The sequence below is a fragment of the Camelus ferus genome, chromosome 18 (assembly GCF_009834535.1).
Source record: "Camelus ferus isolate YT-003-E chromosome 18, BCGSAC_Cfer_1.0, whole genome shotgun sequence".
In the NCBI taxonomy this organism is placed as follows: domain Eukaryota; kingdom Metazoa; phylum Chordata; class Mammalia; order Artiodactyla; family Camelidae; genus Camelus; species Camelus ferus.
Window position 1 is genome coordinate 32287355 of NC_045713.1, and position 14927 is coordinate 32302281.

The 14927-nt window shown below is 34.5% G+C and overlaps 1 protein-coding gene across 1 annotated transcript in view; it reads right to left on the reverse strand.

The window, feature by feature from the left end:
- The window catches only part of LOC106730764 (ATP-binding cassette sub-family A member 3-like), a 104914-nt gene that overhangs the window by 62879 nt on the left and 27108 nt on the right, over positions 1-14927 (reverse strand). The window contains exons 7-13 of the mRNA XM_032460895.1: positions 14064-14180; positions 13171-13288; positions 12480-12629; positions 11203-11376; positions 7630-7811; positions 4193-4330; positions 1663-1780 (exon numbers count right to left, since the gene is read on the reverse strand). Coding sequence (XP_032316786.1) covers positions 1663-1780; positions 4193-4330; positions 7630-7811; positions 11203-11376; positions 12480-12629; positions 13171-13288; positions 14064-14180 — 997 coding nt within the window. The remainder of the gene's footprint in view (positions 1-1662; positions 1781-4192; positions 4331-7629; positions 7812-11202; positions 11377-12479; positions 12630-13170; positions 13289-14063; positions 14181-14927) is intronic.

Below are 14927 nucleotides of genomic sequence, written 5' to 3' on the forward strand. Positions count from 1 at the left end.
TAAGATATGAAAGTAACCTAGTATTCATTGATAGATGAGTGGATAAAGTAGACATGAGATCGATCGATCTATCTATCTATCTATCTATCCATCTATCTATCTATCTATCTATCTATCTAATATATAAAGGAATATTACTCAGGCATAAAAAGAATGAAATCTTGCCATTTGTGACAACATGGATGGACCTAGAGGGTATTAAAAGAAAATAAGTCCTATAGAGAAAGACAAATTCCATGTGACTTCACTTATATGTAGAATCTAAAAAACAAAACAAACAAACATAAGAAAACAGAAATCGGCTCACAGTTACAGAGGACAGATGGTTTCCAGAATGGAGAAGAATGGGAGGATGGAGAAAATAGGTGAAGGAGATTAAGAGGTACAAAATTCCAGTTATAAAATAAAGTCATGGGTATGTATGTACAGCATAAGGAATATAGACAGTAATATTACAATGTATTGTATGGTGACAGATGGTTAGTAGACTTACCATGGTGACCATTTCATAATGCATAAAAATACTGAATCACTATGTTGTACACCTGAAACTATATAATATTTTAAGTCAATTATACTTCATTAAATAAATATATGTTTTCACCACAAAAAGAAAAAAGCACATAGTGTGTTCCAAGATAACTTACGTAAATTACATTAACTATATATGTTATATATATATCATCATGAAGGTAATGAAAATTCAAATCATAACCTTATGATGTTAGCTAGATAGTTGTTCTTTTAAAAAGAGTTTTAACTGAGATTTAGAGAGTGTCAGTTCAAATATACAAAACAGCAGAGAATATGAGTAGTGTCTGCCCCTCCTATCTTAGTTCTGGAATCACTTGTATCAAAGGAGAGGCTATTTTATCTCAACTACTAGGCTGAGCCCTGATCCACCCTCTAGGACTTACACTAACCTCACCCACAATATTGGATTCATTGTTCTAGTTGTCCCTAAGATTCCTTATCCATTCTTCCTTTCTAGTAAATGCAATATTTCTAAAGTATAAACCTTGATAAAATACTCTTCTGTGGCTTGTCATTGGTTTCAGAATAAATTCTAAACTTGACAGCATGGCTTCCCCAACCTTTTATAATTTGACTTTTTGATTACTCATCTGGCTTCATCTTTTACCATTATTTAAGTTCCTTCTTTGGTCTAGTCATATAGATGTGCCATGCCTTTAAGTTTCCTATTCTTTGCTTATACCTGTAATATTCTTCTTCCCTTCCCTTCATAGCTCTTTATACTTCCTATTTGACTCACATTTGATGTCACTTCCCTATTCATCCCCAAATCAGGTTAGATGTCATTCTATTGAGTGAATAGTATCCTACATCTCCCTTCTTACTCATGCTTTGTTGTACGTTTCAAGTTTCTTGTGGGTATCTCTACCAGAGTATAAAACTGAGTGAAAGAACGTTGAAATCCCCACTGTATTATTAATTCCTATAAAAGGGTTGGCATATAAATTTTTAAGTGAATAAATAGATGAATTTATTGTATCATTTGGAGCATCTTGGTTTTTAAATAACTGAAACTGTAATAATAACTGCAAGATTGAAATGACATTATATTCAACACTATAAATTGTAGATTGGTTTACAGTCTTAGAAGGAATCTGACTTGTGCTCTGGACAGAGCTGAATGCATACCTGTGAGAATAGATAAGGTTGTGCTTTTTCCTGCACCATTCTGTCCTAGAAAAATAGTGATCTGACCCTCATATAAATTCAATGACATGTTATTTATTGCTACTTTGTCACCGAATTCCTGTGGAATAAAGAAAAGAATAACTTGGTATCTGTGGCTATCACTTAACAAATGACAAACACTTATATCCTTTATCCTTAGAAGAAATACCATATCATAAACTCACATTGTAAAAAGATGATGCTGTGAACAAGGAATAATACTTGTAGGTGAACTGAGTTTGTATACTAGTCAAAATAAAGGTGAAGTCTCAGTGGTATGTATATCTAACTTAATTTGGTAAGTAAAATGGAGATTTCTCTATATTCTGTGTATGAAGAATATCGTATGGTAATTATGGGCTTACTCAACTGTAGCAAGAGCTAGGGAAGCTCACAGAAGCTGCCACCCATGGTCAGAAAAACTGATGCCATGATTTAAGGCAGAATTTTAGTGACTGATAAAAGTACATACAGATATCCTTGAGATTCCTAGGAGGAATCTGTAAATTCAGATATGGTCCATTATTTGTTTTTTATGGCCAATGAACTAAGAAGACCCTTTTACACTTTTAAAGTGAAAAAAAAAAGTTTGAATTTGCACTGAAACAAAACTGATAACTTGTAAGTCTTAGTGTTATTAAACAAAATATAATCCAATAACAACAACAACAAGAACAACAAAAAGGTAAGTGGTGTGGCCATATTAACATTAGCAAAAGTAGGTTTAAGAGTGAAGAGTATTGCCAGGGATAAAGAATGTCATTTTGTAATCATAAAGAGATCAACTTTTCAAGAAGAGATAATATTCCTAAATGTTTAGGAATCCAACAACAAGAGTTCAAAATATATGAGGTAACAAGTAACAGAAGTACAAAGAGAAATAGAAAAAGGAATTTATTTTCAAAGACTTCAACACTTTTCTCTCAATAATTATTAGAATATGTAGAATCAGTGAAGACATAGAATATTTGAAGAGCTAATAACTAACTTGACTTAACTGACATTTTTTATCACTCCACTAAACAGGAGCAGATTATATATTAATTTAAAATATTTATAACACATGTAGGCAGGTGATAGTCTGAGCCATAAAATCAGAATTAATAAAGTTAAAAGAATTCAAGTCATACAGTGTCTTCCTTTGACCATAAGCAGAATTGAATTAGAAATTAATAACAAAAATATCTACGGAAAATCCCCCCAAATAATTGGAAACTAAATGAATACAAGTTGTACAAAAACTCTTCTAGAAAAGTGAGAAGGGGGAAATACTTCCCAGCTCACTCTACGAGGCTAGCATTATCCAGGTATCAAAACTAGAGGAACATCTTACAGGAAATGAACATAGACCAATACCCATTATAAATCTAAATAAAAAAACATTCTAAACAAAATTTAAGAAACTGAATCCATTAAAATAGTTAATAGAGAGTTCCATTTCTGGGAAATAAGTATGAAGAGCTCCACAGACCCAATCCCCAGTGAAACAAGAAAATCTGGTCAAAATTGAAAAACAAAACAAAACAAAAAAACAACCACTTCAAAGTCTTCAGAAACCGATCTGAGAATATAGCAAGAGAAAACTCATTTATTTAAGAAAATCTAGTAAAACTTGGCAAGAACAGAAAGAGTTTGTATTAGTTGCTCTAGTTTGTCATCTAAGAACCATTCCAGTTTCCTCCTTTTCCTTCAATGTCCCCAATTTCCCAATATTCTCAGTTCTGTTGAAAATATCTTGGATTCATCCATTTCTCTTCATGTATACTGCCACCACCTTGGTCTAATTATCATTTCTTAAAGAAAGTACCCTTTTGCCTTCCTCTTCCTGCATTTAACCTTCTCTACTCTTCACTTTCCAATGCCCCGTTTTCCACATTGTAGCCAAAATGATCTTTAAAAAAAACATATATTCCTCCAGTGCTGTGAACCAATCAGTGGCTTCCCAATGAAGCCATTTACTATCATTTTTTGGCCTCCAAATATACTGGTCTTCCTTCTGTTCCTAAAGCACATGAAGGTCTTTCTCACCTCAGGGTTTTCAAACTTGCTATTTTTCTAACCAACACGTGTGTTCTTCTCTTAGTTTTTTCAAACAATTGGCTCTTCTCATTCTTTAGGTCTCAGTTCAAAGGACATCCCTTCAGAGAGGTTTTCCTTTAACTACGTTTAGTGTTATTCTTCCCAACCACACGCCCAGATGTTACTATTGCATCATCAAGTTTATTTTCTTCACAGAGTTTAAGTACAAAATTCATATACCACTTGTTGCAAGCCTATCAGAGGAAATTAAAAGTATAGTGGATAGAGCAAATAAGATCATATTTGTAAAGCTATTAATATATTCTATGAGTGCTTCAAATTAGGACTTTATTAATTATGATCCCTTATTAAGCATCTCATTTGTTTTCTTGGAATGTCTAGTTGCAAACAATTCTAATGCCCTTTTATGGCTTTCAATCCTCATAGGAAAAAGAGACCTTTGAAACAATACCTTGTACAAATTCTTGATCTGGATACCTGCCACCAAACTGGTAGGTTCAGGCTCAAAATACTTGTTTTGAGTTACTTCACCATCTTTCACTTTTCTTTTTTTTCTTTTGATTCTTGGTTGGCCAAACCAGTATGAGCGCTACAAAGAAAGCCAAAAGGTAATTACCAAAATGAGCATAAGAAATGAAGCACTCCATCTGAACAGACTGATAACAAGTAAGGCAACTGAGTCAGTGATGAAAACTGCCCTACAAAGGAAAGTCCAGAACCAGAAGACCTCACTGTTTGAATTCCACCAAATATTTAAATAAGTAAGAATTAACAACAAAGCTTCTACGAGTCTTCCAAAAAGTACAAGAGGAGGTAACATTTCCTAATTCATTTGATGATCTCAGCATTACCCTGACACCAAAGTCAAAGAGATCACAAAAAAACTACAGACCAGTATCTCTTATGAATATAAATATAAAAATCTTCAATAAAATACCAGTAAACTGAATCCAATAGCATATCAAAAGCATTATAGACTATGATAAAGTATGATTTACCCCAGGAATGGAGGAGTGGTTCAACATATGAAAGTCAAGCACTGTAAAACATCACATTAATAGAACTATGGAAAATAACACACATGATCACCTCAACTGATGCAAATAAAGCATCTGACAAAGTGTGTTAAAGGTAAAGAAGAGAACTTTATCAAAATGATAAGCGGCATTCATGAAGAAACCCACAGCTAACATCATACTCAATGGTGAAATACTGAAGGCTTTTCCTCTAATATCAGGAATAAGACAAGGATGCCTGCTTTCACCCTTGCTACTCATTACTGTACTGGGAGTTTCAGCCAGAACAATAAGGTAGGAAAAAGAAATAAAAGGCATCCAAATTGGAAAGCAAGAAGTAAAACTATCTATGTTTGAAGATGACAAGATCCTACTTATTAAGAAAAGCCCAAAGAATGCCCTCCCCCACATAATAGAAGAGATAATGAACAAATTCGGCAAAGATGCAAGATACAGGAACAACATGCAAAAATCAGTTGTGTTTTCATGCCCCTGCAACAGACAATTCAAAAAGAAAATTAACAATTCCATTTACAATGGCATCCAAAAGATTAATATACTTGAGAAGTTAACCAAAAAGGTAAAAGACTTGCACACTGAAAACTATAAAACTTTGCTGAAATAATTTAAGTAAGACTTCTATAAACAGAAAATTTATGGACTTGAAAACAATATTTTTAATGTGGCAATGCTAGTTCAAAAATCAACAGATTCAATGTAATCTCTATACAAATTTAAATGGGCATATCTGCAGAAATAAAAAAGCTGATCCTCAAGTTCATATGGAACTGCAAGAGGCCCCTGATAGCCAAAACAATCTTGAAAAAGAACAAAGTTGGAATACTGAGACTTTCAGATTTCAAACTTTACCATAAAACTACAAGAATCAAATCAGTGTGGTATTGGTATAAGGATAGACATATAGGCCAATGGAATAAAATTAAGGGTCCAGAAATAAACCCATACATCTATGCCCAACTGATTTATATCAAATGTGCTAAGACCATTCAATGCAGAAAGAATAGTCTTTTCAGAGAATGTTGCTGGGACAACAGGATATCCACCTGTTGAAGACTGAAGCTGGATCCCTACCTCACACTGTATAAAAATTAAATCAAATTTGATGAATGATGTAAATATAAGAGATAAACCCAAAAAAATTCTTAGAAAAAAACATAGGGGTAAATATTCATGACCTTATATCTGACAATGGTTACTTAGATATGACACCAAATTCACAAGCAATAAAAGAAAAATTGATAAACTGGATTCAATCAAAATTGAAACTTTGGTGCATGAAGGACACTATCAAGAAAGTGAGAAGACAACCCACAGAATGGAAGAAAATATTTGCAAATCATATTCTGATAAGGGTCTAGTGTCCAGAATATAAAAAAAGACAAAACAACCTGATTTTAAAATGGGCACAGGACTTGAATAGACATTTCTCTAACTAATATATACAAATGGCCAACAAGTACATGAAGAGATACTAACATGATTATTCATTAGGGAAATGCAAATCAAAACATCAAGATACCACCTTATATATAAAGAGGTACAATAAAAGAAAAGAATGTTTGATGGTTCCTGAAAACATTAAACATAGAATTGCCAATCTGAGGTATGGTCACAAATTCCACTCCTAGATATACAGTCTGCCCAAAACTGAAACTGGTGTTCAAAGAACCACTTGTATACAAATATTAACAGCAACACTACTCAATAGCTCAAAGATGTCCTATATGTCCAACTATGGATTAACAGATAAAGGAATTGGTCTTCATACATACACTGGAATATTATTCAGCAATCAAACAGAATGAAGTACTGATACGTATTATAACATGGATAAACGTAAAAAACATTATGGTAAATGAAAGAAGCCAGACACAAATGATTACATATTGTGTGATTCCCTTTATATGAAACATCCAGACTAGGTAAATGCATAGAAAAAGAAAGGTGATTAGTGGATGCTAGGGGCTTTCGGATGGGGTAAATGGGATGTGACTTCTTAAAGGGTACAGAATTTTCTTTTTGAGTGATTAAAATATTTTGAAACTAGATACATGCAAGTATATTATAAATGTACAAAATGCCACCAGTTTGCTTACTTTAAAATGGTTAGTTGTAAGTTATATGAATTTCATATGAATTGAAAATTTAAATGTGAAAAAAAATGAGGCACTTTAAGAATTAAAAACACTTCGGCTTGCTTTACTTTCTGAGAGAGAGAAAGCTGTTGCATAGTTTCAGGGTTATGTTTGCAGCACAATTATGCATGATTTGAATCTCCAAGGTTTAGAAGTAAAAACTCTTTAAAATGCTAGTATTCAAGAAGTAGGGACAAAATGGAATTATTCAAAAATGAGATCACAGCCAGTGCATTTCATCACACTTGGTCAGAACACCTTCTTTGTACCAGTATTATCCAGTAATGTTAAGGAAACATGAAGGGCATGATGCAGAAGCTCTAACCATCGCAAGGAAGCAGGCAGTGAGAAAACTGATATGGGAAATACCTGATCCTCTACTCACCAGGATCTAAGAAAACATCACATTTAACTGGGAGCACATTTTGCAGAAGTTTCTTTATTCTCCGATTTAATCCACTATGTACCACTTGGCTGAAGAAGGGGTATATTACAATTTTCAATGTATGGTGTTTCACTGTGTTATCCATAGATGTTGTGCACCTGCATCTGTGGAAGGCTTTTAAGGGTTATTAAGAAATGGCTATAACATTTCATATGGATGGTATGCAAATGAAAATGATTCTTCACATGCCCTTTTGATTTGATTATAAACATCATGAAATAGGCTCATAAGGACTATGGTCTTTCGTAATAACAGCAGCATTAGAACTCACCATAAGAAAAAAGTACCATGGCTTGGGCACGCCATACTTCCCTGGAAAGACGTTTTCTATATACCAGGTCGCAAGGCCATACAAGAAGGCATCAAGTAAAAGCATTCCCGACATATGGCCAAGGACGAGATTATCGTCAAGGCTGGCTGGTGTCCAAAGGTTATTCCACTTAACACCAATTCCTGAAATAGAAAGAAGATATATACCATAGATGACAGCTCTGTGACTGAAACAGCAAAGAAAGAAGTTGATACCCTAAATTGCCACTGTGAATTATCTGTATGTTTAGACCCTTAGGTCATCCAAGAAAGTGATGGAATATATAATAACATTGATATCCTCCCTCCTCCCTTCAAAACCTACCAACATAAATAGGGATGACTGAGACAAGGTCAATGGCTGAAACAAAAATAAACAGTAACAAAAGAGCTAAGAAAAATCCAGACCTATTAGAAGCTATCTGTCTACCTTTCCCCCTCATGCTAAATTCCTACTGAAATAACCATTAGGATATATACATTTGGAAAACTATTTAACAGCAGTAGAGAAGGATGGTGACTACCAAGCAGAAGAGAAAAATAAATTTTGCACACAGTACTGATAGAAATGGGAAAAATTTTCACCAAAAGAAGACACGTAATCCTTTGTTCTTCTACTTTCTCAATTTCTGGACAGAGTGTAGCAGAACTGAAAAAGCATTAGGGCATCCAGTGAACTCCTAATTCAAAGAGGAAAGACATGAAGACAACAATGGCCCATGAAACCCATCCTTTCTTCAATTTTAGCCCTCACTCTCCTACAGATCAGCACTATGAGAAGAATATTCATGAGCACTGTGTCTTTGAAAAGGTAACAGTCTGAGAAAAAAGTGGTAGAATTAAAGATGATTATCAAAATGAAAGTCATTTTGAGAGGCAACGAATAGCAAATTAGAAACCATACAAAAAGAGAATGTAGAACACAAAATTCAGGAATTCTACCGTAACTTGAGAAATTCTTCCATTCAAAATAAGAGTTACTGAAAAACAAAATAAGTAATATAAAAAAAAATTGAATAATAAAATGAAATACCCTGATAAAAATAACTCAGAAAACTAAAGGTGTACATTCTGTTGCAGATTAAGCCAATGGAAATCCCACATCTAGATAAAGTCTAGTTAATTTTTCAATGTTTTGTGTATAAAGTTAGAATGATCAAAGTATCCATAAAGAAATCACATGTGTGACTGGCTATTCATTGGGAGTAGATTTTTGTTCACAGATGAGAAAATTAAGTATCTTAAACCCTCTTCATTAACCAATAAATGCAATGAAATCCCCAATAAATCCCAACAAGAGTTTTCATAGAATTTGACAAAGTGACCTTAACGTACAAATGGAAAGCAAAGTGAAAAGAATAACTGAAGGTATGGGGACAAGGGTAACTGACATTAAGACTTATTATAAAGCTATAGCGAGCAAAACCATTTGGTATCGACACAAAACAGACTGAAAAAAGATCAACAGCCTGAAACAGAGTACCGAAGAAGATCCATGCACAAATGGAGACATGATATAAAACAAAGGTGGAATGAGAAAGCAGTACAGAACAACAAACTCCCAATACATGGCTGCAATAGTTTGATTTTCATGTGAAAAATGAATAAAATTAGGTTCTTACCTAATAACAAATAGATACGTCAACTCTATGCTTATTGAAAATCCACATGTAAATATGTAAAAGTATGGGAATATAAAATGTAAAAGAAAATACAGAATTATTATCTTTAAGACTCTGGGTATGGAAGGATTCCTTAAAGAAAACTCAAGTATACAAACTAAAGGAAAGGCTAAACTAAAAGACATATTTGATTACATTAAATTAAAAATATTGGAAAAAAAGATACCGTGAACACAAGTTAAATGAGTCACAGCCTAAGGATAGTTATTTACACTATCTATAACACTTAAAGGATTCAAATCTTTTTATGTAACAAGATAGAATTCCTCTTCTCCCCCCAGATTAAAATACAGTTAGATGCTATTTTTTCACTCAGCAGAAAAGGTGAAATAATTTGATAGTGTAAAGGATATAAAAATCTGAAATACTGCCCAATTTATGGCCCATTTATACTTATCTTATACTGTGTGTGGCATTCTGTGACCCATGAAGCCCATAATGTAAACGTCATTTTGGAAAGGATGTTCCTCCTAGAAAGACAAATAGGAAAGGCAGCCCCCTCCCTCACTCCTACGTAAGAAAAGAATGAAAATTAGGTTGCAAAGACAGGTAAAATCCTAGGTTTTTCTATTTCAGGGAAAATCCTGCAGAAACCTTCAGAGGGGATTGTGTAGAAATATCCAACACTCTAGGATGGTAGCATTTGTATGGCAGAGTGAGGCAGAGACAACTAGATAAATGGGCCTGAAGTGATGCTACTGGCTCCTCGTATCTTAAAAGTCATTCAGAGCTTGCATAACTTTGCAAGTGTTTGTGAAGGCCAAAGGGTTTCAAAGAGGGCCAGAGGAAGGCAGAGAATAGGTGAGGACTTTAAGGCTAGAAAAGACAGCCAGGACCATGTTTCTAACAGATGCGGTACTGGTATATTGTCCAATATGGGCCATATGTAAACAGTGACACTTCAGTGTGTAAGGGTCCATAAAGCAGCTCAGGTCCAGGTACTCTACTATAGAGGTAAAAGATCCAGAGGATGCCACATAGATTTGCAGTCCCCATTTCTCCCCATCATAAGAGAGCTCATTAATTTCCATCCCTCTCCATATCATCTTGAAGAGTCCAAGAAGGAAAGATGTCTCAAAGATTGACTCATTCAGAAGAACCTGAATAAATCACTGGATTAGATTTACATTAATTTTATTCAGCCCAGTAGTATAGAGTTTGGAGGAAAATTAGTTTCAGGAAATAAAGAAGCTATATTTGCTTTTTACATGAGAGTAGTATAATATATTATTGGGAAGGATGTAGAAAAACGCATGTGTTGTTCGTGGCACAATAAGCTAATCTACACTTTTTGAAGGTTACCATAATAGCAATCAAAATTAAGCTATGAATATCTTATCAGATACCATTTTTATATCTAGGAATTTATTTACATTAGTATACATACCATATAAGTAAATATATGCATACTCTTGTGGGTAACAGCAAAAAACTGGAAATCTCTTAAATGTACAACGATAGAGAACTAATTAATTAATTATAGTACTCCTTTGCAATAGAATATTAAACAACCTTGTAAAAGGCAGGAGCATATCTCTATGTGGGAAGAAGTCTAATAGATATTATTAGGTGAATAAAGCAAGTTATAGAATAGAAAGTTCAAATAATTTTTTTCTTTGACAGTGTAACTGGTGGGTTTACTGTAGAGAGAAAGGGAACTTTCCCTTTTCCACACTTCCGATTATCTTTATAGTACAATTCTCTTTATTTAAATTTAATTTACATTTAAATCTGAGGATAAATAATTTTCGTAACATTTTCTTACCTCCTCACCCACTGTCCCACCCACAATGCCTCTTTCCACCTTTTTAGAAATCAAATAGCAAGGGCAAATTTGCAAGGCAAACTCTTACGCTTTATTTCCAGCGTGACCAGAAGTTTAATCCCCAGGGCCAATGCAACATTTGAGCTGAGACATGAAGCCACCTTCCTGGTGAGGGTTATTTCTCCAAAGTTTTGAGCAACGGAATTAAATGGGAAGAAACTGGCAAAATATATGAGGCTTCCAGCAGAAGCAGCCAAACGGGCTGCAAATAAGAAGGAAATTATAAGGTCAGTTTAAACAGTATGTGAAATAATGAATTACAAATACTTTATTTAGTGTATAAATAAAATATACTAAAGGAAAAGAATGCAAGCTCTATGAGGGAAGAGAATTGATCTTTCTCACTCTCATATCATCAATGTTTGGAACACAGCATGCACTCAGTTAATATGTGTTGAATAAATTAATATATAGGATATTTACCACATACGATAAATATTTACAGTCATTTAAACAAAGAATGACTCATACATATGTTATAGAAAATTATTTTCTTTCTAAAATTTATTTATTCATGATCACTTAGCTTGAGAAATTATAAATGTATACCATCAGTAATAACATAAATTGAATATATTAGTGTTTCCAGGGAGTTTGAGGTTATGGGTAGACTAAAAAGCCCTGAATAAAGTTTTTAATGCATGCTTCCAATCTAGATCATGATACTCCAAAGAAAGAATAATTGAATAAATAGTTAATTGTGGAGAGTTGAATGTGGTTAGGTCCATAAATATGATATCCAGTAAGTCAGAAAAAGACTTTTTGTCAAGATTGTTATTAAGACAGGAGATCGAGACAGTGGAGTAAGAGGATGTGGAGCCCACCTCCCTCCAAGAACATAGCAAAATACACCGACATGTGAAATAATTCTCACTGAAAACTAACTGCAAACTGGCAGAAGGACTACTGTAAAGTCAAGGCAATTAAGTAAGGTAACACACATAATTAGATACGATGAGAAGAAAAACTATCAGGTCAGAACCTGTGTCCCTAGGAGGAGACTCAGAAGTAAAGGAAGATTGCACAGACACCTGCCCTGGGGGCTGAGCGGGTTGAGCCACAGACTGGGACATCCCAGCCCAGAGGTCCTGTGTGGAGGAGACAAGCCCCGTGGCTGGATGGAGAACTGCTGGGACAGAGAAAAAGGCTGGAGAAGCCTCGACTCCCCTCGTGAGGAGCTTGCAGATGCTGGCTTGCCCCAAGCGAGGTGGAGAAAAGTTTGCCCCGGTAGCTGCTGGCTTTCCCGCAACTGCCTCACTGCGTGCCCCAGCTCAAGCCATGCACGTACTCTGGCTGTACTCATACCATGCCACAGGGCAGCACTAGAGCCAGAACAGCCATGACAGGGGAAAAGATGTGGCTGTGGGCCGATGCTTACAAAGGCAAAGCACTGGACCTCTTTTAGATGCAAGAGACCCACTTGCTTCAGCAAACCCCTCCTTTGAGGCAAAGGTCCTGGTGTGGGGAGAAGCAGAAAGACACAATTAAAGGGAACAGCGCCATTAGCAGAGAATTATTTCTACAAAACCATTAATAGACCAATCTGGGGTTATCTGGTTACACATATTTTCCTTGTGTGGGCTTTCACAGAGAATCAATTTCCCTTTGTCTTTATGCATGTGGTATACAGTCTTGTCACATGGTAAGTGCAAAGAACACATGCAGAATAAATGAGTGAATTAATAAATATCTCCATCCCTTGATCTGCTTTCAGAAGTGATTTGAAATCAAATTCTGTAGGAAGCATTGTTTAATTTATTCTAAAGTTCTAGCTGATAACAATCTTATTTTATAGTCTCTTTTTATATATGTATTGGGCCACATTAAATTTCAACACACCCTCTAACTCCTGTCAAATCATTTCATTTGCAATTCATCTTCTATGTTAAAATGCAAGCCGAGATTATACACGAAATGGCTGGAAGGAACTCCCAAATATGATCCTATTCTGGTCCATTAAACAGTAATTCTGTCAGAGGAGAAGTCTTAGACTCACCTTTACTGAAGAATGTGCTAATCATAAAGGCAAAGAATATTGAAGCGATGGCGTAACACGTAAGAAAGAAAAAGATGAAACTATAGTCACTGTAGCGGAAGAGTGGCTCACGGATAATCTACAACAAAAAAGTACATCATGTAAAGTACACAGTAAGCAGAATCATATGAGCACAAAGGAAGACAGAGAAAATAATGGCCCTAATGAAACCGATCGCTGCCCAGTGACTGAAACTCAGTGAGATGGAAAGTCAACAAAATAACTTATTTCTTACAGAAAGATTTACATTTTTCTCAGAGATTTGGCAGCTTCTGAGCTTCCACGGTGGAGACAATAAAAGCCGTTTGTCATCCTCTGGCAACCAGACACCCATCAGTTCACACTATGATTACTTTTTCCTTCTCATAGGATAGCTGCAGCAGGTGCAATCAGCTAGAACTAAGATGCCTGCTATTACAGCCATTAACGATATATACCTGTTAAGCCCTTGAAATGTAGCTAGTGTGACTGAGGAGCTGAATTTTTATTTTCATTTAATTTTAGTTATTTTTAACTTAAATTAGTTACTTTAAATTTAAATTAAATTTTCTAATTTAAATACAGTGTCAAATACAGATCATGTCTTTCTAATGAAAATATAGCATATAAACTTAGATGTGCTGTACATATAAAACACACACTGGAGTTTCAAGTACTTGGTACAGAAAAGAATGTAAAATATCTGTTTTTAAATTGGCTGCATATTGGAATAATATATTGGGTTAAATTAAATATATTATTAAAATAATCTCACCTGTTATTTTTACTTCTTAAAATTTCTAACAGCTACTAAAAATTTAATATTACATATGTGACTCATATTTCTATTGGACAGCATGGAACTAAACACTTGCCTTAGTGAAGAATAACATACATATTAAGGCAATAATAAAGATATGAAAAACAAAGAATGTGAAGAAATAGGCAGCCCAGAGCATCCAGTTTCTAATTCCAATTGTGAGCTGGTACTCCTGTAAGACATTCAATACAAATGAAATATTACATGTATCAGTGATTCATAATATTTCACATACATTCTTCTAATTAAATTCTTGTAAAACCCTATATAAATGGATAATTATCATCTTCATTTTCTGAATGTGAAAAATCATGGCTCAGTCAGTCAACTGTACTGATCAAAATTATGGCATTAGTATGGGCAGCAATGACATTAAAATTTTTTCTCCCCAAGTTCAGAGATCTTTTAAAAATACTATACATCGTATTGGACCAAAATGCAAAACATTTCAAAGTAAACTTAGAAATATTGAGATTAAGGTCTCTTTTCCATTGTACTTTACTTCCAGGGATATTACAGAAATGTGTCTATATTATTTTTTTAAAAATTCAATTGTAAGTTAGAAGTCAGCTGTACTTCTTACGACTGCTTCTCATAGGCAGTGTGTCTCTCCCTGACCTCTGCTTAAGATTTGTTGTCTTTGTCTTTGGTTTCCAGCAGTTTAAGTATAATGTCTAGGTGTGTGTATGGATGGGTGTGTATGTGTGTGGTATTCATCCTGCTTGTGGTCTCTGAGCTTCTTGGATCTACGGTTTGATGTCTAGCATGGGCTCTAGAAAATTCTCTTTCATTATTTCTTTAGCTTTTTGGGATTCCAATTATATACATCTTTTTTACCATTTGATATCATCCTATACCTTTTGGATGCTTATTCTAGATTTTTACATTTTGTTTTTCTCTTCGCATTTCAGTTTGTATA